This window comes from Sander vitreus, chromosome 9 (assembly GCF_031162955.1).
Source record: "Sander vitreus isolate 19-12246 chromosome 9, sanVit1, whole genome shotgun sequence".
Classification (NCBI taxonomy): Eukaryota; Metazoa; Chordata; class Actinopteri; order Perciformes; family Percidae; genus Sander; species Sander vitreus.
In genome coordinates, this window is record NC_135863.1 from 9,463,230 (window position 1) to 9,488,639 (window position 25,410).

General features: G+C 40.1%; 1 protein-coding gene across 2 annotated transcripts; it reads right to left on the minus strand.

Moving 5' to 3' along the window:
* Positions 1 to 13,195: 13,195 nt before the first annotated feature.
* Positions 13,196 to 25,323, minus strand: ushbp1 (Usher syndrome 1C binding protein 1). 2 transcript variants are annotated; one of them, XM_078258625.1, is made up of 14 exons: positions 25,134 to 25,323; positions 23,965 to 24,188; positions 23,624 to 23,760; positions 23,152 to 23,315; positions 22,682 to 22,870; positions 22,278 to 22,525; positions 21,320 to 21,460; positions 21,079 to 21,167; positions 20,822 to 20,957; positions 20,286 to 20,520; positions 19,481 to 19,639; positions 16,093 to 16,190; positions 15,010 to 15,132; positions 13,196 to 14,889 (listed from the first exon to the last, which is right to left on the minus strand). In XM_078258625.1, exons 1-14 carry the CDS (start codon positions 25,137 to 25,139, stop codon positions 14,724 to 14,726), a joined length of 2,115 nt encoding a protein of 704 aa, XP_078114751.1. In that variant the 5' UTR covers positions 25,140 to 25,323; the 3' UTR covers positions 13,196 to 14,723. The 2 variants fall into 2 exon arrangements, with proteins under 2 accessions (XP_078114751.1, XP_078114752.1); XM_078258626.1 differs by lacking the exon at positions 19,481 to 19,639.
* Between the last annotated feature and the right edge of the window lie 87 nt (positions 25,324 to 25,410).

Genomic DNA, 25,410 nt, shown 5'->3' on the forward strand with positions numbered 1-25,410 from the left:
TGTTTTTGCATCCACATTTTAAAATAGTATTGTATGCCCATAAAGCTGTTGGACTGGTGAGACAAGTTGCAACCAACCCAGTGTGTAAGTCCACACTGGATGATTCTGCATTTCACGATTTACTTCCAATGCCAATGTTTGGAGCCAACGTAGGAAGTATAGTTGTGTACCCAGTGAGCTGGAAAGTGTGTGGAGGTCAGGGTGGTGGGTGGTTGTAGCACGCCCAACCTTCATGCAGGAAACGAGAGTTCACAGACCTGCAGTTAACAATTGTGTTTTCATTAACTGTAACCACAATGTTTCCCTAACCCTAACCAACAGTGTGTTTTATCTTTCTAATCAAACCTAACCAGAATGTATTTGCTTTAAACACTTCTTTCCTCTTTCCCCAACCTTAACCATGCCGTAGTTTCCTTCCAGTGTGGCCATTTTGAACAACTATACAGGTCTGACCACATCATACAAAACAGTTATTAATGTTAATTCCGAAGCGCACGCAAGTTGTAGGGAGGTGTTCGTGATGGATGATGGGCGTACAAAGTGCAGGACTTTGACAGTGGCGACTGGGGTTCTCATCCTGATTCCTGCAACCACAAAATGTTTCATTATGCTTTAGTTGCTACGGGTAGGTATAGTAGGAAAACCAATGGAATATACTATCAGCGAACATGCTACTTAACACTTGTTAGTTAAAATATATGTTAAATATGTTAGTTAAAGTTTCCTAATTATCAATATAAATATAAATTTTCTTCAAAACGTATTTGCTGATCCAGATTAGTAGTACATAAATGTAGTTTTTAAGAGACAGGTTTGCTGTTTTATTACTTTTAGTACTCTTGTTGCGTAAACTGATCTTCATACGCAAAATCGGCAGATTGCCCCTGTAAGATAGACTGTAAATCATTCATGGCACAAAGAAAGGTATTGTTACATGCACATACTACTCCTGTTTTATTAACTATAATTTGCTGTGTAACTCATCTATCGTCTTGGCAGTTGGCAATGCTCTTGTGGAATTTCAGCATTGTCATGTGAAGGGAGGACAAAATAAACAATCAGGGCCTGCAACCAAAGTTTCCAATAACAGCCTCCAAACACAGGAGAAAAATAACCCACAGAGGAGGTATTCACTTCTAAGCATGCCTGGTTAAAAGAACCTCTGTGTACCAAAAAGTGTTTGCTCATCACATGGTTTTACAGGAATTCCCCCAGCATGACAAAACATTTTGTCCTTGCGTTCTTCAAAGGAGTGTTTTGTCTCAGAAGATGTATGAATGTCAAAGGAGCAAAGAGGTAAAAGTTTATAACAAGGCTGGCAGGAAGGGGAAGGATTTCTCCTATGCAATTTTTAGTCAGTGACGTTAATTGAGCCTTTTTAAATGTGAGCATAAGGTAACTTAAACCCACATCCGTCACAGCCAGACTCATTGTGCATGGATAGGTCTTTTGTTTGGTTAAGAGGTTATCGGGGCCAAGTTAAGCTGCTGTAAGTTGAATTAGTGCTGTCCTTTAAGCCTCTGTGTATGTGTGTTAGCAGGGGTTGGACCATGTGGGATAGTGTTTGATATTTACTCATAAACCCTCACTCGTACAATATGTTTAAATAGTACAACTTTACTATATCTTAAGTCTAACTGTCATCCGTTGTTTTTTTTAAAGCTCTGTCAAGTTATAGTAAATGAGAAATTGTTTTCTGGGAATAGGAATATAAGGATAATAAAATGTACAGTTTGTTTTATAGGGACACTGCATTTATTTTGTAGACATCCTCTATACAAGTTTGTTAGATGTCAACGTCACTGTGAGTTGCGACAGATTAAAATTAAATGGTATATGCGCTGCTACTTTATCGCAAAATACATTTTAATCTAATATAAAATGCAATTTGGTGACATTTTCATTTCTGCTGAATCTAAAAGTGTAGCAAACTAAGTGGATTTATCTCATGACAGATTATAACATAAAAAAACGTAACCAAATCAAACCTGGATCAGTTCAAATGTAGACAGGAAACTCCTTTAGGGTTAAAAATACACTGACTAATTTAAAACAAACTCATTAATAGTAAAGCATATACAAAAATAACCTTGACTGAAATTTAATTTAATTTATTTTTATTTCAAACAAAACTAAAAATACATATACACATACAGCATGTACCTATACATACATACATACATATGCATACATATCCAAATACACACACATATATATATATATATATATATATAATATGTACAAACGCTCTGTATTTTGTAAATGATGAAGATTTTTCATAACCACATGTTCTGTGAATAATTAATAAGACAAATGATTGCAAATGATAATTGTGATCATGTCTATTAGCAAAATAATTTGGTATTATCAGTCATAATAAAGCAGACCACAGTGATAAGTGCAGTGTGGATCAAGGAGGTTGGACCTTTGACCTTTCCTATGTTTTTATCTCCTGGATTCTGTACAGCGTTGGTGTGTGAAACCGGTTTGTCCATGTTTGCAGCTACTGTTTGTGTGTGTGCAGACACAGTGCATTCATGTATGTTTGAGTGTGCATATATGCACATATAGCAGTTATAGTGTATTAAATGTGTATTTTGTATGTCTGAGGCGGAGTGTGCACATGCCTTTGTGCACAAGTACATATGCCCTGTATATCTGAAAATTAGTGTGAGTGGGTGCGTGTGTGTTTGTGTGTGTGTTTTTTTCTCTTTGAACTGCAGGTCAGGAATGCAGCTGCTCTCAGTGTGAAGTCGAGTGTGGCGGAGTCTGTGCATTCTCAACACAGTAAGGAGGCCAGAGCCACCAGAGTGAAGCAGACAAACCTTTAGTTCACTCACCTGAACACTATACACACACACACACACACACACACACACACACACACACACACACACACACACACACACGCGCATGCACAGGGACATGACAACACACCTCCAATGTAATCCTTTTATATCTCTCCCCAGTTTATTTAAAAATAAATAAATAGAAAAAACATTTTCACATAATATTTACTTATGCTATTTGACACTAAATATTCAAGTATGGCTGCATATCTGCATCAAATGAACATACAGTATTTACAATAGATGACACTGAAATATCGGCTTGCTATCGACTGTTGTTGGTCCATCAGTGTATTGGCATTGGCACTATGTGATATTTATTATAAAATTTAAAATATGAGTGGTTAAATTTAGTTTCATTTCAGTTTCATTCATTTATCATTTAGTTTGTCTCTCGTCATCTGGCTGGATGGACTGGTTCACCGATAGCATGGACATTGTTTTACGTGAGCTTGTGTGTGGGCGGTTTATCATATTTATCGTATTTATACGCACGCACGCACGCACACACAAAATGCATACAGGTTTAACCTGAACAAATAATGATAGAAAATACTAATATAACTCAGTAGAATTCCATAGCCATTTATTTTGCATATTAAGTGTGACCTTGGTCTGAAACAATTAGCTGATTGCTGCAAATGGTGGTCTAATTATTGGTCTGGAAGTGTGTTAACTGCATTAGTTAAGGTGCAGAGGAATTTGAAAACTGGGGTTAAACTTTAACTCTGAGGACTAACTCTGGGTGAACAAGAGCACATGACTCCCTGCTCCTTCCTCATTAGCCCCTACTGCCCTTTGGCCTAGAGGCCAGAGAGAAAATACCCCCCCCCCCCTCTCTCTTTCTTTCTATTTCTCTCTGTCTCTCTCTCTCTCCCTTCTCACAAAACACACTCTATCCTCAGGCCTTTGACCTCAAGTGAATGACGGAGCAATATAAAATACACAGGGCAGTGGAACCTGCCAAAGAAAAACATCTGCTGGGGTGACTCCAGAGCAACACACGGCATCCAATCAATATTTGCCCTCCTCCCTGCCCAGGACCTACCCAGGATGGTGGGAAACTTCACATTTGGTGCGTGTTGTTGTCATTCAAATCAGCTATCTTGTGTTCGCTATGAACAAGGTATGAACCCATTGTTTGCAGAGGAGACGATAGAACTGTTTACTGTAACAGCAGTGGAGCTTTTTTCATCCATGTGTCTGCTGTAAAGATAAGATACCTTATAAAATGAGTTTAAACCAAATTGCTCTGGCTCCACCAAATTAACTCTGTTCTTAACAATATTTCTGTTTACATTTCAATAACTTTAAAGTTACGTTACATTAAGCATTTTCCACACTTTATGGAAATACCACTTATGTTGTATGTACCCGTTTGTACTCGTTTCCAGATTACATAAGATATTTCTCATTTTGGGGAATAATTCTACCTTTTGGTAAATACCGAGTAGTTAATAGTTATTTAAATGCTGAGATAAGAAGATTGAAACCACTCTTATGTTTGTGTGCTAATAAGTCTGTGGAGCTAGAGAACAGGGGGGCAAGTAGCTTAGCTTAGCATACAGGCATATTTGTTAAATGTAAAAAGGAAAACATGTAGCTAGCTATTATTATAGTTTGTATGCTAAGCTAACCTTAACATGTAAAAGGGTTAGCCTACATGTAGTCTATATCTATGTAGGAAATATTTATTCATAATTCAAATTGAAAGTCCAAAGAGAAAACGAAGCGAGCTCAAATTAAAAATATTTAAAATTGTACTACTCTACTAGGAAAAATCATGCCATAATTAAATTTAAAAAAGGAAACTGAAAAAGCTGCTGGAGCTGCTACCCCCGCGACCCGACCCCGGATAAGCGGACGAAGATGGATGGAACTGAAAAAGCAAAGTTGAAATGTAAAATGATAATTTGAAAATGTAAAGTTCAATGTAAAAAGTCAAATTTAAAATGCAAAGCTTAAATATAAATGCTTAAACTGAAATCTTTTACTGAATGATAGAAACATCAAATATGAAACTCAAAATGTGAAATGGAAAAGCTTAAATAGAAATACTTAAATTAAAATCTCAAATAGAAACAAATAATTAAAGGGGTGATAGAATGCAAAACTGATTTTACCTTGTCATAGTTGAATAACGACAGTTCGGTGGGTAAATAGGACATACAGAAGCTCAAAATCCCATTGATACCCCTATCCTCTGCAAATCTCACATTTTGAAACTGCCGCTGAAAACGGGCGAATCTCAACAAAGCTAAAAGTTGACGTCAACATCCCAACTTCTAGTCTTTGTCACGCCCCAACATTTGCATAGGCTACACCACTGACATGAGGTCAGCTTAGTCTTCTGAATCTAGCTAGGTCATGCAGATCTCCAGAGGTCCGCTATTTAATTACTAAATTCACTTTTGAGACTTTTTTATGCGAGGTATGTATGTATGTAGAGGTCAAATATGGGCCGTTTTACGAAAATTTATGGCTAATTGCAAATTTTGTCCAACTGTGTGTCGCAGTTCAGCAGGAGCTCAGCAGGCTACGTGACAGCGGCCGGTGCTGCCTCACCGCCCCGTGTCCTACTTCATAGACTCCGGCTCGCTGTGAGCTAGCTGGATCTCCGTCACGAAGGGAAGCCCAAGGCGCTCCATACCCGCGTAAAGTCACCGTTTCTGGGTTACTGGACTACAAAATGCTGAGGCCCTGATGGAGCTCCAGGGCCTGCAGCTAGCCGCGATCTTTACCCATAGGATTGAAGGGACAGTAGCAGCTAACGAAATCCCTAGCTAATGTTCACAAAAAAAAAATTAAATTGAAATCTTGTTAGCTTTATAAGACCTTGGGGTAGATGTTATATAAGTGGCGTGACGAAATTCTAACTTTTTTGCTCGCTTAAAAAAGTCACAGAAGTGAATTTAATAAAGAAATAGCAAAACAAACAATGTATAACTTTGCAGTGTCTGAAATATGAGACCTGCTGTCTCGTCTCCAATGTGTTTCTATGGGGTTCGCTCAAACCAATCAGCGCACAGCTCATCTAAATATTCATGAGCATACCATATTTGGAAGAAAAGCTCTTGTTCCAAATAGAGCCATATTCACAGGGTAGTTAAGGGCCTAATAAAATAGCATTCGGGCAATTTTCAGCCCAACCAATGTTACATACCCTATTAGGAGACCTTAAGGAACAGTGTGAAATACCCTATATAATCATTCTATCACCCCTTTAATAATTTTCAATTTGAAGTTTTATCTTTTGAATTTTCTATTTGGTAATTGCCTTTGACATTTTAAGATTCACCATTGCTATTTCTATTTAACATTAAGGCTTTTCATTTTGAAGTGACACTTGTCAATTCAAATGAGGAGGCGTGGCCTAACGGCTGGCTTGTCACGTTAGACTGTACGGTCTCAAGTCCGACAATTTTGTCCGTTATTTCGGACTGGAGAGTCCGACAATATATCGGAGCAAATGTGCAATTGGCCATCAATTTTTGTAAAACTTCCAATTTTCAAACTCTACATAGTTGATTTCTCGCATAAAAAAGTCTCAGAAGTGAATTTAGTGGTGAAATAACGGACAAAAATTGTCAGACTTGAGACCCTACAGTCTAACGTGACAAGCCAGCCGTTAGGCCACGCCTCCTCATTTGAATTGACAAGTGTCACTTCAAAATGAAAAGCCTTAATATTAAATAGAAATAGCAATGGTGAATCTTAAAATGTCAAAAGGCAATTACCAAATGTAAAATTCAAAAGATAAAACTTCAAATTGAAAATTATTAATTATTTGTTTCTATTTGAGATTTTAATTTAAGTATTTCTATTTAAGCTTTTCCATTTCACATTTTGAGTTTCATATTTGATGTTTCTGTCATTCAATAAAAGATTTCAAAGATTTCAGTTTAAGCATTTATATTTAAGCTTTACATTTTAAATTTGACTTTTTACATTGAACTTTACATTTTCAAATTATCATTTTACATTTAAACTTTGCTTTTTCAGTTTCCTTTTTTTTTTTAATCTAATTATGGCAAGATTTTTCCTAGTAGAGTAGTAAAATAATATTTTTAATTTGATCTCGCTTCGTTTTCTCTTTGGACTTTCAATTTGAATTATGAATAAATATTTCCTCCGGTAGATTTATGAGGACTATGGTTAACTACTCCTTAGATCTCTGCAGGGGAAATCCAGACAGCTAGCTAGACTATCTGTTGAATGTGAGTTTTCTGTTGCACGACTAAAACAACTTTTGAACGTAGGCCTACACACTTCCCGAGGCTGTTTTGCAGCTACACTGGGCCTGCTGCCGGTGCTTAGCGCTGCCCAAGCGATTAGGGCTGCAACAACGAATCGATAAAATCGATAAAATTCGATTATTATCGATTTGTTGTGTCGTGCAACTATTACGCTACTCAGTCGCAGAGATAAAAAAAAATGGAGTCGAGCGCGGAGCGGAGCAGCGTATTGCGAAAGAAAAGAAAAGAGCAGAGCGAGGGTAGAGGAAATACGGAGAGAGACCCGTAACGTTGTTCTAAAACACACGGCGGAGGCAGAGAAATCAGTACGACCTAAGTCATCCAAGGTGTGGGAGCATTTCACACTAAATAAATCGAAAACGTGTTAATTGCAAGATAAGCAAAAGCGACATGGCACAGGCACACCACGGTGATGATTCAGCACCTAAAACGTAAACATGTTGGAGTCCTTGATGAGGAGGAAGGGAGTTCAACAGCAGGGTGAAGTCACTACAGAATCCTACTTTTGTTCCGTTTTGAAGTGAGGAACGTAACGTCCCTCCAGTAGCTCTTCTGGTGCTGGTGTGGTATTTACTCGTTATCCAGCTTGACAAGCATGACAAGCTAGCGTTAGCTCGTTAATAACAGTAGTAAAGCAGGCAAGACTAAAGACATGTTTTTATTCACTCGCCTTTTGTGGCCCATTCATTTTTCAATCTGTTATCATGTATATATTATAATATATATGTACATATATAATGTGGTGTATAAATGAACTTAACTTGCACTTACTACAATGATGGTAATAATTTAATGAATAAGCTTCGTGTGTGTGTGTGTGTGTGTGTGTGTGTGTGTGTGTGTGTGTCTTGTCTGTATCTGCTCTTTGGGTTACTTACCTTTACACAACTATTAACTAAAACAACAAGTATGTATTGAGTTGATGTAAATTAATGCTTTTTTTTTTTTTTATCCGATTCAGCGATTAATCAAAAAAATAATCGACAGATTAATCGATTATTAAAATAATCGTTAGTTGCAGCCCTAATTGTGATTGGTTTAAAGAAATGCCAATAAACCAGAGCACGTTTTTCTCCCATCCCGGAATGCTGTGTGGGCTAGCCAGACCCTCTTCTGCAGTGCTTTGGAGGAGGGTCTGACCTATTGTAAATATACAAATAGTGAAGCTTTAATTGTTACCAGTCTTTTAGTTGCCTGTTAATTGCCATTAACATTGACAGTAGTGTCAATATGTTGTCAGCAGAAAGCCCATTTGAAAGATGAACTTGCTGCACTTTTAACCATCCAAGAAGCCTGATATTTTCAGACCGGGCATTAACCTAACACTCCGTGTAGCCACAACTATTTGATTGTGTTCCCAATCACCAAGTTCAATCTCTTGTGAATCTGAGTCCAATCTGTTGCTCCCCGTTTGTGGCCTCTGCTTTCGGGAGACATTGCCTAGAGGTCAACTAAGGTGCTTAGGATAACAGAAAATGTACCTAATCTGCTCATTGAAGACGACACAAATGCTTTAACAGGATTAGGACGAGGCCACTCCCCCGGCCATCTTTCCCCTCTAAACACCTTATTGCTGTAATCTACCTCTCACAAGCTGACGAGCTAACCGACCTCTTTAGATCATCTGCTCTGTTGCTGGCCTCAACACTGATCTGTGGTGTGTTCAGCCACCTACAATGGCTTCATTATATAAGGTAAATCACAAAACATGCTCCATCCAGGTGTAAATTCATCAAGTTCAGTACAGCAAACACATATTTTTGCATGTTTTAGTTAATTTACTCAGATTAACTTCACATTAGGAAATGAATGTGAGGCTTTTCCACTGCACACCTTATGTAGATTTTATACAGGCTATTGTCCACCCCATTTATATCAAATATGGTAGACTAAATAATAGAATCACCTTTCAGCACCACAATCCACATTTTCCAGTAGTGATCATACAGTTGAATCATCACCTCTCTAAAAACAACAAAACAAAACTTAACTTCATGAAGGCAGACTATATTGTAGGACTGTTGTATTAACTAGTTTAGGTGTACCTAATACTAAGATAACTGGATGTATTTGATATTGTCAATCCATCACAGTGAACATCATGCCCTCAATCTGCACCTGTAACTGCATAACCATATATACGATGAGAACACAACTTTGGCAATTGTAAAAAGTCTCTGCAAGGTTATTTTCACACTGCAATCAATGGAAACGAAAAGACAACCAGTTGCTGCATGTAAGATAAAAACAAAAAACATGAATTGTTCTAAAGAGTTATGGGTGCCACTGTGGCATTGAAATCAAACCAAAACCAACATCATAAGCAATCTAAAAGTTAACAATATTGAGAAGTATCCTTTATTGACTGTCAAGAGTGGCAGGGTCCTTTGAAGAAATCTACCTGTGAAATGTCCTGCAAAATTCATTTTAGGTTAGCTTGATGTATTTCTTTAATACAGTTTTTAATTCTAAAAAGTACAGAAAGGGTCAGCACACACAGGGGCAGTGAGGGAAGGTTTATCAGTGATCTGACGACGCCCCTGATTACAGGTAAGCACTTGTGCACCTGTTGGCAATAAGTTGACGACATGTTGGTCAAAAGTTAAAATGACACAATAATAAATTGAATGATTATTTCACACTATAGAAGCCGAAATGGCTACATTTTGAGATTGAAACCTAAACAAACAATCCAATTGATTTGGGTGGTCAAACCCTTTTTTTGTACTTTTTGGACTTTGACTTTTAGTTACGCACAACTTATTTGCTTTTTTTCCTTCTTCACAGTTTGAGTCTACAAGCCTCTGGAACTCTACTGGAAAGATAAAACAGCAAACATCCAAAAGGTATTTGTTCATTTGGTGTTTTGTTGATGGTGGTGGAGAGCGCTGTCTAACATACCAGTCCAAAATCTGTGACTGTTATTCACATCACTGATGCATCTGGAAGCAAGCATCTCCAATTTTTATATTTCTCCACTGATTTATTCAGAATTTGTATCATCCCATTTGTATGAATAAATAAATGAATCAGTTTTGCGTTATGTAAAAGGTCCATCTCATATAGGATCTCATGAACCACAATAACACCACATATTTCATGTTCCAAAGAAAAGCAAATCATTGCTGCAAACCACATGTTATACAGGGTTCCTGAACCAAAGAACATAAAGTAAAGCATGTTTTACACAGAAACACCACTGGCTAGAAACGCAATTAAAACAACAACACAAAAACACGTTTTTCTTAATGACCAGGCACTGTCTAGATACCCTGTTAATGAGTATCTGGACTAATAAAGTGTTTTATAATTTGGATCCCTATTAGTTGTATAGCTCCTCTTCCTGAGATTCATGGGGGGAAAAATACTATAACATTTTTATTTGAATATGTTAATAAAAGTAAGTCATATTACATACTGTACATGGACATATGCCTACATAATGCATGTGCATATAAAACAGGTATAAAATAAGATAAAACAAGGCACAGTACTGGTTTGTTATAATCCGCAGTACTGCAACATATATACTGCAATCAAATGTATGAATCAGTCAGAATTGACTTAAATCTATCTATGACCCACAAGGAACAGCCTGTAAAATTTATTTTTCTTTGAAGCATTAGTTCTGGCTTTTGTAATAGTGCTTATCCCTAATGCAAAAAGTCTTTTTGTATTGTTTTAGTGTTTCTAACAAAACATATATTTTTTTTGTTTTACTAAATAAAGGACACAATAAAACAAAGCCTTCCTGGTGTAAGTGTGCCAAGTGCTCATTGAATTAATCCTATTATCCAGAATGAATTTCAGCCATCAAACAACTTTCTTAACCTCTAAATGATCTAAGTGGGTGAAGGCACAAAGTGGATGTGATCGGCCAGTTGATTGAGGTCAAATCTCTTTCGTGCTTCTCCATGCCAATTGTACGCTCATCTGCGTGTACTCTCCATGGGCTGACTGGTATCAGAAAGCTCAGGAGAGAGGTGTTAGGTCAGCATGGCACAGAGCAGAATAGAGAGATATAGAGATGAGAGGGCATATGTGGTTGTGACAGGTGAGCTAATGGATTTAAGAAAGAGGGCGCCGGGATGCAGGCGCAAGCTGTGATCTCTTTATACAGCTTACTGAGGGACAACTTATTAAAATAAAGAACGGATGAAGAGCGTAAATAAGTTGACCTAAAACCCCTAGGTCACTGCCCCTCCCGTGTGTGTGTGTGTGTGTGTGTGTGTGTGTGATTGCGTCCACCCCCCACACTGATTGACAGCCTCTGTCGTCTAATAATGGTTTGAGTATTTTTCCCAGGCACTGAAAAACTCCCCTATCCACAGGCTCGAACGATGGCAGTTACATGTGGGGGTTTCAAAATGTGTCCAGAGATGTGGAGGATCTGATATATATATATATATATATATATATATATATATATATATATATATATATATATATATATATAGTAATTACTATATTTACCAGATGAGAGTGTTACAGCCTGTATACCGTCCAAATAGTGACTATTTAAATACCAAAATCTGTGTGGTCTCATGTTCTTTGTTTTACTTTCTTATGTCACTTGTTCTTTAGTGCACTTTTGTAAAACTGTATTTCAATGCATATTTCATCACACACAATCTTTTTATCATTAGCGAGATTAGATTAGACCTTTTATGCTTTCATTTTGGATGAAGGTGAAAACAAGGTTCAATCCATTTAACGTAGAAATGTTGAAGTATGTTTGAGTAACATTCATTTAAAAGCAAAAACCTCAAGCGGTTTAACGAGTTCCAGTGAGAGAATGTATATGGAATACTTAATCATACTTCAATAGAGTATTCAACATATGTATAAGTATGATTTTCATGTACTTTACTTGAGTATTTCCATTTGGTTCTTTATATTTATTCTCCACATCATTGAGTAGGGAAATATTGTTCTTTTTACTCCAATTACATTACTCCACTTCTTTTTTTTTTTTAAATCATGAGAATGAGCAGTAATCATACATTATCATATGATGGCAGTCCTGGGGCTGTAATACCGAGATAGATCCAAAGGTACAATTGCTCAAGTACTGTACTTAAGTACAATTTTGAGGTACTTGTACTTTAATTATGCTATGCTACTTTGTACTTATACTTTACTCCATTTATTTGACATCTGTACATGGAGTTAGTTAATAGTTGAGTTGCTTATTAGGGTTTTAAATACGATGAGCTTATAAAATACAATGCACTGGTATGAATAAAACTACATAACAGTATATAAAGTGGTCAAAATAAGCTCTGGCATGAATTAACAATCTTATACTCTAGTATATAATAATGAATCACCAACCAGGGCCATTTCTCTGCAGAACAAGTACTTTTACTTTGATAATTTAAGTATATTTAGCTGTTAATACTAATGTACTTTTACTTAAGTAAGATTTTGAATGCAGGACTTTGAGTATTTTCACATTGTGGCATTGGTACTTTTTTGAGCCATGTTTGATTAAAAAATACACTTTCTTTTCTCTCCAGGGGATATTTTGGCATTATGTGGGCTCTTTGATACAAGAGTCACCCAGAGGTTACAGCAATCATGTCGTCTAAAAAAAAACCTTTGATAAACTTAGAAGCTTAACATAGATCTTAGAGCGAGCGGACACAAAATGGAATGATAATTGTCTCATCTGCTCTAATAGCAGCTATTACAACAATAGCGATGGTGACCTGGAGGCATGGGGGAACGGCGAGGACGGGCCCTCTTTGATGACCTCTGCTCGGGAAAGGGCAAGCTCTGGCAAGAGTCAGGGCGTCAGGGGCTTGCCACCTCGTCTGCCACTCTGAATCCTCCATTCACAGGCTAACACAACAGCCAGGCATCACTGTGACCCTGTGGGTGTGACACTCAACCTTTGCCTTAACCTCCTGACCGATGGTCACAGCTGCAGCTGACTGGCTCGGGGAGGTCAGGGCAGGGGGGTCGGCTGGAGATGATTGAGAGGTGAGCGTGGAGAGAAGATGGAGATAGAGGAAATGGAGGGTAAAGGGAGAGAAATGGAGATTTGAGTAAGAGGTAAAGAGCAAAGGATGGGTATGAAGGGATGGTAGGAGTAAGCTGGGTTTTTAAAGGATCAGGATTACATTTTTAATGGGTTTTCAAATCTGGGAACATTATGTAACAGTATAGAACAAAAATGTCATAATATAGAACAAAGAGTACAACTTAGACATATATACAAACACTATACATTCTTATTTCCAATTATTACATATTTAAACCGTTAATTGATAATACATTATTTTAAATACAAATATTGTTGCATGTAAACTATCCACTTTTACCCAATTTCTGTCTCTGCTAAAGGCTAACGGCTCAATGCTACATTAGCTGCTACTAGCATAACACACTCTAATGTCTGACCAAGCGGTTGACGGTCGATTTGCATTGTGGGTAATGTCGCACCAGGTTTTGACAAGGAAGAAGAATGCGTGGATAAAGATGAAAAAGATCATATCTTTATATGGTTATGCTGCATTCATTTTAATCCTTTTTTAAACTGTTCATCTTGAGTTTGTGGAGTGCTCTTTAAACTCTCCAAAAAAAAGTATACCAATATCTTTTTTCAAAAGGATCAGCTTTACAGCAATTTCTTGTCATAGCTGGCTACAAATAAACCATTGTAGAGAAGTGGAAATACTGAAAGGCAGAGAGAGCAAGATGGGGAGCACTATGAAAGTGTTAAGAAGACAAATGGGCTGGCCGTACATTTTGTGTACACATCAGCTATTGTCCTGGCCCCCATCCCCCTTCTCTGAGCTTTGTGACGAGCTCACGGCAGGCCGGGAGTGGCTTTATACAGTCGGCTTGTACAGACGGGAAAAAGGACATGTGCGCTTTCGAGGTCAGTCCCGAGATCCTCAGAGGGTTCAGTCCTTGAACCTGCCTCTCACATTCATGACAGCTGTTTCTCAGACATAAGGAATGTGTCTTGTGATGTGTGAGTCCTGTTAGAAAAGTTAGGCTTTGGATTCCTGTTCAGTTTATTGGTGACTCTCAGAAGGGTTGAAAAGGCAGAACTGACAATGTTTTCCATGTTTGACTACTTCCCTACTCTATATTTACCTCTCTAGAGCCAATGGATGACAGACTGCTGTAGATTAACATGCTAATATTTGCTAACCAGCACTATATGAAAAGTAAAGGGATCACCAACGTTCATCCTGAATAGGACATCAATGTGTGCACCAAAATTCATGGCAAGCCATCTAATAGTTGTTGGGACATTTCGCTCAAAACCACAAATATCAACCTCATTGTGGCGCTAGAGGAAAGGTCAGGGGATCACCAAAGTCAGTAGAATTCATCCTCTGGCCACGATGGACATCTCAACTAAATTTCATTCAATCCATTCAACAGTTAATGAGATATTTCAGTCTTGAACAAAGTGGTGGGCCAACATTGCTAATCATATAGCGAAGCTGCTAGCATGGCTAAAAGAGTCTGCAGTGTGAGGGTTCTATCTGAATGGTGTACAGCATATGAGGGACTTGGATTTAGCAGGGCTGTCCATTGTAGTTTATGTGGATAAACTTGACACTTATGAGGCTGATTCTCTGACTGAAGAGTCACAGGATCACAGAACAGTCTCTTCCCTCCTCCACTCCAAGGCTTCCCCTGCAGCTTTCTGAGCTCCACTCTGGTGGTGGTGACTCTCCGTCATGGCCGCCACTTTCTGCTCCAGCCTCCACACTTGCTCTCGGTACTTCCTGCGAATCTGCCGGTACGAACTCAAGGCTTTACTGGAATGGAAGACACCCAGCAGCGAGATACAATTTAATACACTCACATTAAAAAGGACACTACAGAACTAATACTTTGTAGCTTTAGTTGTAGATGCAGAAAGATGATGATTAACTTACCTGTGAGCTTGTGTGAGCCGAGCAATCTGCTCTCCATTGTCCCTCCTGTGCGGGGTGCTGTCTGACAGAGCTGTGTTAAGTGAGTCTTGGACTAAAGCCAGTCTCTTCTTAAGGGCTTGTTCCCTGAAAACAAAAAGCAAGATTAGATGAAAGAGAAGTGAAAACATCATGCCAGTCAGTTCATTTTGCATACTTAACTGGGCTTACAATAACGTGTGGGCGGCCTAAACACTTATACATACCTTTTTAGTGCATGAAATGCTGAGCTATTAAAATAATAACTGTTGGAAGGATTTTATAAATAACGTTTTAATGTTAAACATACATTTGGCACAGTGAATCCTTAGTATTTTTTTTATGAACTTTGTTTATTGTTTTTTTTGCAAAAATTAATAATACAGTTACAGTTGCTTGTGAGTGACTTATATTATAAAATAACCTAAAAAAAAAACATGAATCCTTATTACCCATAAGTTGTAATATATAATTATTTTTTTTAACAAATAGGCTAATTTATATTTGCCCCTATTATTTAGGACTCATGTTAAGACATTTTAACTTTTGAAAAAACTTTCAAAAAATGAATAATTTGGTGGTCCTCCTGCAGTAACTCTGAGGACCCCCTAGGGGTCCTGGATCCCCTGTTGAAGATCTCTGCTTTAGAGCGACTGTGATGCAGAGTGCTTACAGCAGAGCTTTGTTTAAAAGTATTTACTACTCGAGGTCAGAAGAGAAAAAGGATGCACTCATGGAGAGAACAAGAAGCCCTTTATGTCCAAAGTCTGCATGTATTCTGATAGTGTTACTAAGCAACAAATAAAACCAGGAAACCGATGTCTGAATGATTTATTTTTTCTACTGACTACATTCATCAGGTACATTTTTTTCATTTACTTGCCTAGATTTCTCCAAGTGACATTACATTTGATAATTTGCCAGGTTAACCTGTTAAGGCACTTTAATAGTATTTATAGTAGTATAGCTTTTACTAATGGTATTTTACAGTATAGTATTTCATTTGCAATGTTATTGCTATGCTTTAAACATTGGACTGCAGTGCATAGAGAAATGACAGTGTCTCACCTTTGCAGGACGGCCTGCAGCTCTTTCAGAATGGGTCTGGTTCTAGCATCAGCGATGTCCCCATCATTACCCAGTTCAACTGCATTTTCACAGAGCTTCTGAAACATAACATTAAATTATGATTATCTTTCAAGCTCAAAAGCCGTTCCCCATTCAATTCTTAATAAACATGTAAACATTTATCTAAAGCTGTGTCACAGCTCCGGGAACCATCACACCACCAAACACCAAAAGCTATGTGGCATCCATCTCTCCATCCCATGGGCCCACCACCTGTGGGAGGAACCGCTGGGGTCGGGTGCGCTGCCACACGGGTGGCAGTGAAGGTCAGGGGCCTCGACGGACCAGACCCGGGCAGCAGACGCTGGCTCTGGGGACGTGGAATGTCACCTCTCTGTGGGGGAAAGAGCCGGAATTTGTGCGGGAGGTGGAGTGCTACCGGTTAGATCTGGTGGGGCTTACCTCTACACACAGTCTTGGTTCTGCAACCATACTCCTGGATAGGGGTTGGACTCTTTTCTTCTCCGGAGTTGCCCAGGGTGTGAGGCGCCGGGCGGGTGTGGGGATACTCACAAGCCCCCAGCTGAGCGCCGCTACGTTGGAGTTAACCCCAGTGGACGAGAGGGTCGTCTCCCTACGCCTGCGGGTTGACTGTTGTTTGTGCATATGCACCAAACAAGAGTTCGGAGTATTCGGCCTTCTTGGAGACCTTGAGTGGAGTCCTGCATGGGGCTCCAGTGAGGGACTCCATAGTTCTGCTGGGGGACTTCAACGTACACGTGGGCAATGATGGAGACACATGGAGGGAGAGGCGTGATTGGGAGGAACGGGCTCCCTGATCTAAACCAGAGTGGTTGTTTGTTGTTGGACTTCTGTCAGTTCTTCTTCAGTTGCAAGGTACCGAAGGGCCCGAAAGGCTGCAGCCTCTGCCGTGAAAGAGGCAAAGCAGCGGGTGTGGGAGAAGTTCGGAGGAGACATGGAGAAGGACTTTCGGTCGGCACCAAGGTGCTTCTGGAAAACCGTTCGCCAACCACAGGAGGGGGAAGCGGGGAACCATCCAAGCTGTGTACAGTAAGGATGGGATGCTGTTGACCTCAACTGAGGAGGTAATAGGGCGGTGGAAGGAGCACTTTGAGGAACTCCTAAATCTGACTAATACGCCCTCTATGGTAGAGGCAGAGCTGGAGGATGATGGGGGATTGTCGTCAATTTCCCTGGTGGAAGTTGCTGAGGTAGTTAAACAACTCCACAGTGGCAAAGCCCCAGGGATTGATGAGATCCGTCCAGAAATGCTTAAAGCTCTGGGTGTGGAGGGGATGTCTTGGTTGACACGCCTCTTCAACATTGCGTGGAAGTCTGGGACGGTGCCTAAGGAGTGGCAGACCGGGGTGGTGGTTCCCCTTTTCAAAAAAGGGGGACCAGAGGGTGTGTGCCAATTACAGGGGTATCACACTTCTCAGCCCCCCCGGTAAAGTCTACTCCAAGGTGCTGGAAAGGAGGGTTCGGTCAATTGTCGAACCTCAGGTTCAAGAGGAACAATGCGGATTCCGTCCTGGTTGTGGAACAACGGACCAGATCTTTACTCTCGCAAGGATCCTGGAGGGAGCCTGGGAGTATGCCCAACCGGTCTACATGTGTTTTGTGGATCTGGAGAAGGCGTATGACCGGGTCCCCCTGGGAGATACTGTGGGAGGTGCTGCGGGAGTACGGGGTGAGGGGGTCCCTTCTCAGGGCCATCCAATCTCTGTATGACCAAAGCGAGAGCTGTGTCCGGGTTCTCGGCAGTAAGTTGGACTCGTTCCAGGTGAGAGTTGGCCTCCACCAGGGCTGTGCTTTGTCACCAATCCTGTTTGTAGTATTTATGGACAGGATATCGAGGCGTAGTCGGGGTGGAGAGGGGTTGCAGTTCGGTGGGCTGGTGATCTCATTGCTGCTTTTTGCAGATGATGTGGTCCTGATGGCATCATCGGCCTGTGACCTTCAGCACTCACTGGATCGGTTCGCAGCCGAGTGTGAAGCGGCAGGTAGGGAATAAGTCCTTACCCCAAGTGAAGGAGTTCAAGTACATTGGGGTCTTGTTCGCGAGTGAGGGGACAATGGAGTGGGAGATTGGTCGGAGAATCGGCACAGCGGGTGCGGTATTACATTCAATTTATTGCACCGTTGTGACGAAAAGAGAGCTGAGCCGGAAGGCAAAGCTTTCAATCTACCGGTCCTACCCTCACCTATGGTCATGAAGGCTGGGTCATGACCGAAAGAACAAGATCCAGGGTATAAGCGGCCAAAATGGGTTTCCTCAGGAGGGTGGCTGGCGTCTCCCTTAGAGATAGGGTGAGAAGCTCAGTCATCCGTGAGGAGCTCGGAGTAGAGCCGCTGCTCCTTTGCGTCGAAAGAAAAAAGAAATTGAGGTGGTTCGGGCATCTGGTAAGGATGCCCTCTGGGCGCCTCCCCACCTCAGGATCCCCCAGTTGGAGCTGGTTAATGTGGCTCGGGAAAGGGAAGTTTGGGGTCCCCTGCTGGAGCTGCTACCCCTGTGACCCGATACCGGATAAGCGGACGAAGATGGATGGATGGATGTGTCACAGTGTTGTGAGCAGTTAAACCAAAAAATTATTTTCCCTTTTACAGATTGTTTTATTTGAATGGGTTTTAGAGGCCTGAAGGGATAAACATATCCAAAAACTTACAATAAAAAAGGTAAAATACATCTACTTTAGTGGAGCATAAATATTGTTGTTTTTTCCCCTTATTTCCTTATTAATCATCTTGGAACCCCTCAGATTTATCTATCTTTGTGTGGACCCCACCCCTAGGTTGGGAACGATCAAAAGCTTGAGAAAGAACTGTGCTGAACCGAATAACATGTATTATGCTGCAATCAGAAGCCATTGTGATTTAGTTAAAATTGTTAACAGGATAAAGTCTATAAGATCAGTTCTTGAGCCTGACTATGTGCATCTAGACAACTTTTGTTCTTTTAAACCATTAAAGAAGGAAAAGAAACCAGTTTTAGAGGGAAATTGAAACCCTTGATGGCGCAAATCTCCGTGCAGCCATAGTTTCTGCTACCCTGTGTCTACAGTACATAGACAAAAAGCTGTGTTAACTAAGTAGCTGTTCTTTCTCGTTTGACAATGACAAAGTGGTGCGGTATTAATCTGTGCTGCGGCGACAGGACAGCCCAGCAGAAGACCTTGTGGAACCAAAATATCCCTCTTGGCCTGGAGGGATTCTGCTTTGGTAGATGTGTGATTTCCCATGTGGGACACCCAGATTTGAATCGGGTCTGCCACAGTAGACCAACGTCCTGCTCCCTCTTGTTCATTTCACCTTGACTTTGTATTATTTGAAAAATAGTCTCTGTTACTGCTGTAGGACTCTGTCCTACCTGTTGTTCGGTCTTACGATCCTCCATCTCCTCTCTGAGGCTTTCTGGAGCGAAAGCTCCAGCTGATTCCTGGGCCTTCTGGGCCATAAAACCCCACTCCAAACACCTCAGCTCTTTCTCCTTGAGGCGGATTAGAGCTCGCAGATCTGACATCTCCTCCTGAAAAAGTAAGTCCATAAACCATAGTATATGAAGAGTTGAACACAGCTACAGTATAAGAAAAGATATACGTGTGGAGTCGTGTTAGAAGCACAAGATGTAGATATTTTATCACAACCAGCAGCTTTTACCTTTACTTTAAGGCTGTTGTGGAATGTGTAGATGTGTATATGATTTCCTGTATTGGCCCTGTATTGGTATTGGTCACCCTAGGTTTTTAATAACATATGCTGGAATCACACTGTGGAAGTTAGGATTATATTTTATGAACCTTAATAATTTGAATATCAAGATATACACACTCTAGTGATTAGTAATTAGTGAGTTTTAGAGCGGCTGGTAGGTGGATTTGGAGCAGGCTACTCATTTCCCCGTTTCTGGTTTTGTGTTTAAAATTTAAAACTTTAATAAATGCTTTACCAGTTTCAGACCTCACTGGATATATGAGATGGAGATCTGCCAGCCGTGTGTATTGTTCTGTTGTACTGTATGTGAGCTAAGTGTAATGTTGTGTTTTACAATAAAGATTTGTTACCTTAAACAATTCACCCAAAAGAACTATGACATTCAGACAAAAGCCACTTCTATCTCATGATCTCTTTGCATGAAAGGTTTTGGCAGTTAAATTAGGACACACAGCTCCTACCCTGACAGAGATGAGTTCATAGAAGAGGGAAGCCTTCTCTTTTTTTGCATCAGGAGGTTTGGCGTTATCTTTAGTCACATGTCCCCCTCTTGATCCGGCCGGGTGACCAGTTTCGGGGGTCATTTTGCCCTCAACTCCTGGACTCGGTTTAGGTAGACAAATGGCCGCCCGCTCCCTCTTCAGGTGCTCAATATGCTGACGGAGAACAGCCTCTCGCCCCACCAGCTCAGGTGTCCTGTGGAGTTACAGGTAGTGAGTGACCTGACCTCGCAAAAACGTGGTCCAAGAAATGACAATTTTTGAATTAAAATGTTCATTAATATTGTCACACTTCATTGAGTCATACCTGATTGCTTTTCAAATATTTACTTAATAGCATGTAGATCTTTGGTGGTGGAACAGAAAGATAAATGCAATATTTGTAAAATATTATCCTTTCTTTTTTTCAATTTCAGTCTGTCAATAATGACACATTTTCCTTTCTACCCATTCCTATTACTGTGCTTGAATGTACAAAGAGCACTTTCAAACGTCACCTGTGCCCTGTGTGACTCTGTGTTTCCGTCCCCTCTGTGACTCCTGCTGTTGAGAAGGAAGTGGACAGCTCTTCAGTTCCCATTTTTATGAGCTGAGCTGACGGATTGTCTGGCTGCTGGCTGTCACCGACCGCCCCTGATGAAAGGAAAAACTGTCAGTCTGACTGTTTGTGTGTGTGTGTCAATGACATGCATACCTACTGTATATATAAGTGAATCTGACTTGTAAGCAGTACTAAAACATGGTATTCAAACACCTGCTGAGTCTGTCTGCAGAGGAATGCTATGCTGCTTCTTGGCATCATAAAGTGACAGCAGCTCGCTGTAGGCCTCTTCACACTCCTCACTGTCAATCACAACCACAAAGACAAAATACGATCTCACTACATGAGAAGGAGCTAGATTAAAACTGTTAGATTGCTGACCTGTGCACATTAATTTTTTTAATGTCCTTGAATGTTCTTTGTACTTGTATGTCAGCTGTGTTTATGTGTGTACCAGTAGCTGAGAGCCATCTGCAGGGCAGAGCAGTTAGCCTCAAGTCTGTTTAGTGTAATACTGATCTGTTCGGACTCTCCCTTCGTTCGCTCCAGAGCTGCAGTCAGCCGTTCATTTCTGGCCCTCAGCCGCTCAATGCACCTGGAATAGTGTGAGGATGAGGAGGTTAAGAGCAAAAACATTTGTTTCATAAAGAGTTTTAATAAATTATACAAATAATAATTCTGTGGAGGAAGAAACTGTATTGGTTGAGTTAATACTCATCCAAATAATCACTGGTTTCCAGCTACTTAGATATTCACTGTAGCCATGCCAACTTACATTATCCAGCTTACATGTTGTTGAAAGGTCAAAGTAGGTTATAACTATCAGAGATCACAATTCAAATAACTTTTAGTCAAAATACAGATCAAAATGTAATCAGAAAAATATAAAAGACAGTGTTTTGCCATTTATTCATGACACAAATCTTACAAGGTCACTTGGAAAACTAGCTAACCTAATTATCGTATTGTTTTGTGTCAGGTCTTAAATATACTGATATGTTGGCAAAAAAAACCTGTTTCTGCATAATTCACAATTTTGTCATGCTCTACACAATATGTGTGTGTGAGTGGCTGCACCTTTGTCATTGTCTTGGTATAAATAGAACAAAATCAATCAATATACCAATATAGAGTCAATATACTAGTTTGGTAACTCGGGTCACATTTTTCAGTTATAGTAGTACAGTTTTTAAGAATCAGGATGATCTTTGCACACCTGTATACAGACAGTAACAAAGAGACAACCCAACCACTGTCATTACATTTTGACTTATTTATAATGTTTGATGCCTGATGTGGTGTTACTGGACCAAAACATAGCTATTCAATAAATGTAATGTAAGTGTTGACAGTGTACTGTGGCTGAATTTTGCTACCCTGGGACATCCTAAGCAGCTCTTCCTCAGACTCACCTGTTCAGTCGTTCTGTCTCAGACTCCAGGCTGATGGGGCTGCGACAAGGACTACATGAGTTACCAGAGCCTAGTGGAGAACCATCCTCAACCACAGACAGAGGTGTTACAGCTCTGGCTGCTCTTCTGTAGAGTAACGGTGAACCAGGGAAGGGAGGAGAAGCCCAGTCTGGACTAAGAGCCCCTGCAGTGTGCCGATAGGAAGGAGAGCGACTGCCTGACCTCCAGGCTTTATGGAGACTGACTAGCTAAGAGACAAGAGAAAGGGTGCAACATTTATTTTAAATTTTTTGAACTCATAAATTGTGTTGAATCACCAAATGTGTACACGCTTCTTAAATTGAGGTTTTTAGCAGTTCTATATTTCGCCTTACCCCTGTCATAAACAAAACCCTCTCTTCTACCTTGTTCTTCTCTTCCTCCATCTGGCTGACGGTGCTTTGTGCTCTCTCCAGCTCCTCCTGGTGACTCTGAAAGGTGCTTCTGAGAGCAGCGTCTCGCTTCTCCAGATCCAGGATGGCCTCTGGATACTGGTCCTTTGGCAGGCCTGGTGGGCATGAAATCCCAAACTCTATTTCCATCTCCTCCAATATCTGTAACCAAAATTATTAAAGGGGCTGGTGGGAGTCTAAAGATAGCCTGAACAATGACATATTTTTGTCTCAATTTATATTAATTTTTGGAATTAATAGTATTTTATTATTTATATTATATTATATATTTATATTCTGAGTCGAATTCTTTGGATGAAGTTGATAATGCGAAATGTGTCAGTAAACTTGACCTAACATTAGGTTTTGCTGGAATTTGCAGCTGTGATAACAAAAGTTCAAATAGATCAAAGAATCATGAGAGTTTGTTACAGTTTTAATACCTGAGTGGCCTTGACCCAGCTCTCCTGGGCTGCTCTCAGATGCTCTCTGTGCTTATCCTGATCAGAAGCTGTGATGGGGGCAGCCCAGGACCTTTTACAGCTGATAGAGTCCTCCACTGATGTTAAAACCTCCTGGAGTTTAGTCCACACTACACCACCGCCCCCTGGTGGACAAAAGGTAGAGGTGCAAATGATCTTGTTTGACAAAGTAAGTGGCAGAAGAATAGCTCCTGTCTATGAATGAAAAAAACATTGAAAAGGTGAAAGATATAAAAGTTTCTTTAAATCGTTTTAGCTTTTGTTTAAATTACTTGCTGTCTTTTACAGACAACAGAGTAAATATTAGAAATTATACATCAGCTGTTCTTTTGGACACAAGTTATTATCCGGCCCAACTGGAGGACAGATCCCCTACATGCAGCACAGGTGCACAGCATCCAAAAAAATGTTTGTGAAATGTGTCGGTGCCAACCTTTGTCAGTCAGTGGAGGTTTAGAAGTGGCAGCAGAGGCAGTCTTCCTCTCTGGGCTGCTTCTGGTCACCCTGTGGGACAGGAGGTCTGGAACCAGAGGCCTGGATGGTCCCGGTGGTCTCAGGTCTCCTGGTTCACTGCAGAGTACCAGCAGCATTAACATTTTTGCTAGTGAATACCACTGTGTTTATTTTTGAGACAAGGTATAAGCGGACCAAAATATATTATTTATTGATTGGAAAATATGTAAGAACAAACAACAAACATGGTTTAAAATATTTATTTGGAGTGAAGCCAAATACATTTATTCAGATCAATGTTATGGCTCGTATCAACATTACCTTGGTGCCTTTAATGATCCCATCTTCTTGTTCAGTTCAGCAATGATGCTAAGCAACGTGCCCACGTCAGCCTCACACTGAGCCAGTTCTGCTGGCGAAGGCTCGAGGTTTGCTGTGGGCTCAGAGCCCTCAGGGTCAAGGGTTATATGGTCGATGGAGGTCATCAACTCCCTGTCACTCCCTGACCCAGCATCCAGGCTGTCACATCGGAACAGACAGGAATCCTGTAGACACGTGAAGTTGTATTTGGATTGTTAGAAAGTAATGTACCTTATTTGAGTCATTATTTTAGCTTTTCACTGTAAAGCACTTTTTTTTTTTCATTCAGTACTACTCATATATGTAACAATATAATACACATAATGTGTGTATGTTCTTTCTTCCTGTTAATAGTGTTAAGCTCTTGAACCAGACATTGTTGCTGCACTGTTTAGCGGCTATTGTTTTGAGCAGCGGAAAAGAAGGAAACTAAAACATCCTGAGATCCAACTTCCTGCCTAGCAAATATTTGTGGACCAAACCATCTTTTGTTGCACACAAAAAATGTCAGCTAAATTAAATTAGAATAAAGTGTTTCTCTTTTATTTGTATATATGATGCCTATGAATATGTGAAAATTATACAATTTGGAACGCCTATCTATTGAGCACGCGATAGTTGGCAACATGCTTTAAATTCCTTATCCAGCCAGTAATACATCCACTACACCCGCCTCTTCCTATTCAGAGTCACAGGAAGGCTATCCAAGCATGCACTGGGCAAAAGGCAAGAAAAACCTTGGATAGGTCTACAGAAAAACAATTTCTGGCAATTTAAAGTTTCAAATTCAGTCTCACAATTGAATGTGGGAAGGATATCACTCATATAATGTAAATATAATAATACACTGATGCCACTCAGTCAGCAATATTACTCATTAAACATTCTGCTCCTAAGTCACAATGATCAAAATCCGGTTTCACGCAATGCAAGCAGCTGTAATGCTGTATAAACATTCAGTTTGTAGCTCTTGTTTAAGGACAAAGTGCATCATCTTAGAAAGCCATTTCACAGATGAAGGGTTTAAACTCTTTTGTCAAATTTACACAGTAAACATGTAATGCTCCAAGTCATGCAACACCCAGTATGATACGTGACATAATTTTCAAGACAAACACTGAAATACTTACCTCCATACTTCTTTATCTTGATGTCTGGAGCAGTGATTTAGTTTTTGTTGAGGCTGTTTACCACCATTGAACATTTGACAAAACGAGAGGATGTTTTCTTCAGTACTATTTTTGTGTTATTATATTTTCCAATAGTTAGTCAGTCAGTCAGTCACTGCTGCAGTACTCTCTGTATGTCTGCCCAACAGTGTTTAGCATGATGAGTGAGGTAAGTGGAAAACATTCAGAAAGTCATCCCCACCCATTCCCCGTCACTTTGTGTCCTTTCCTGTTTTGT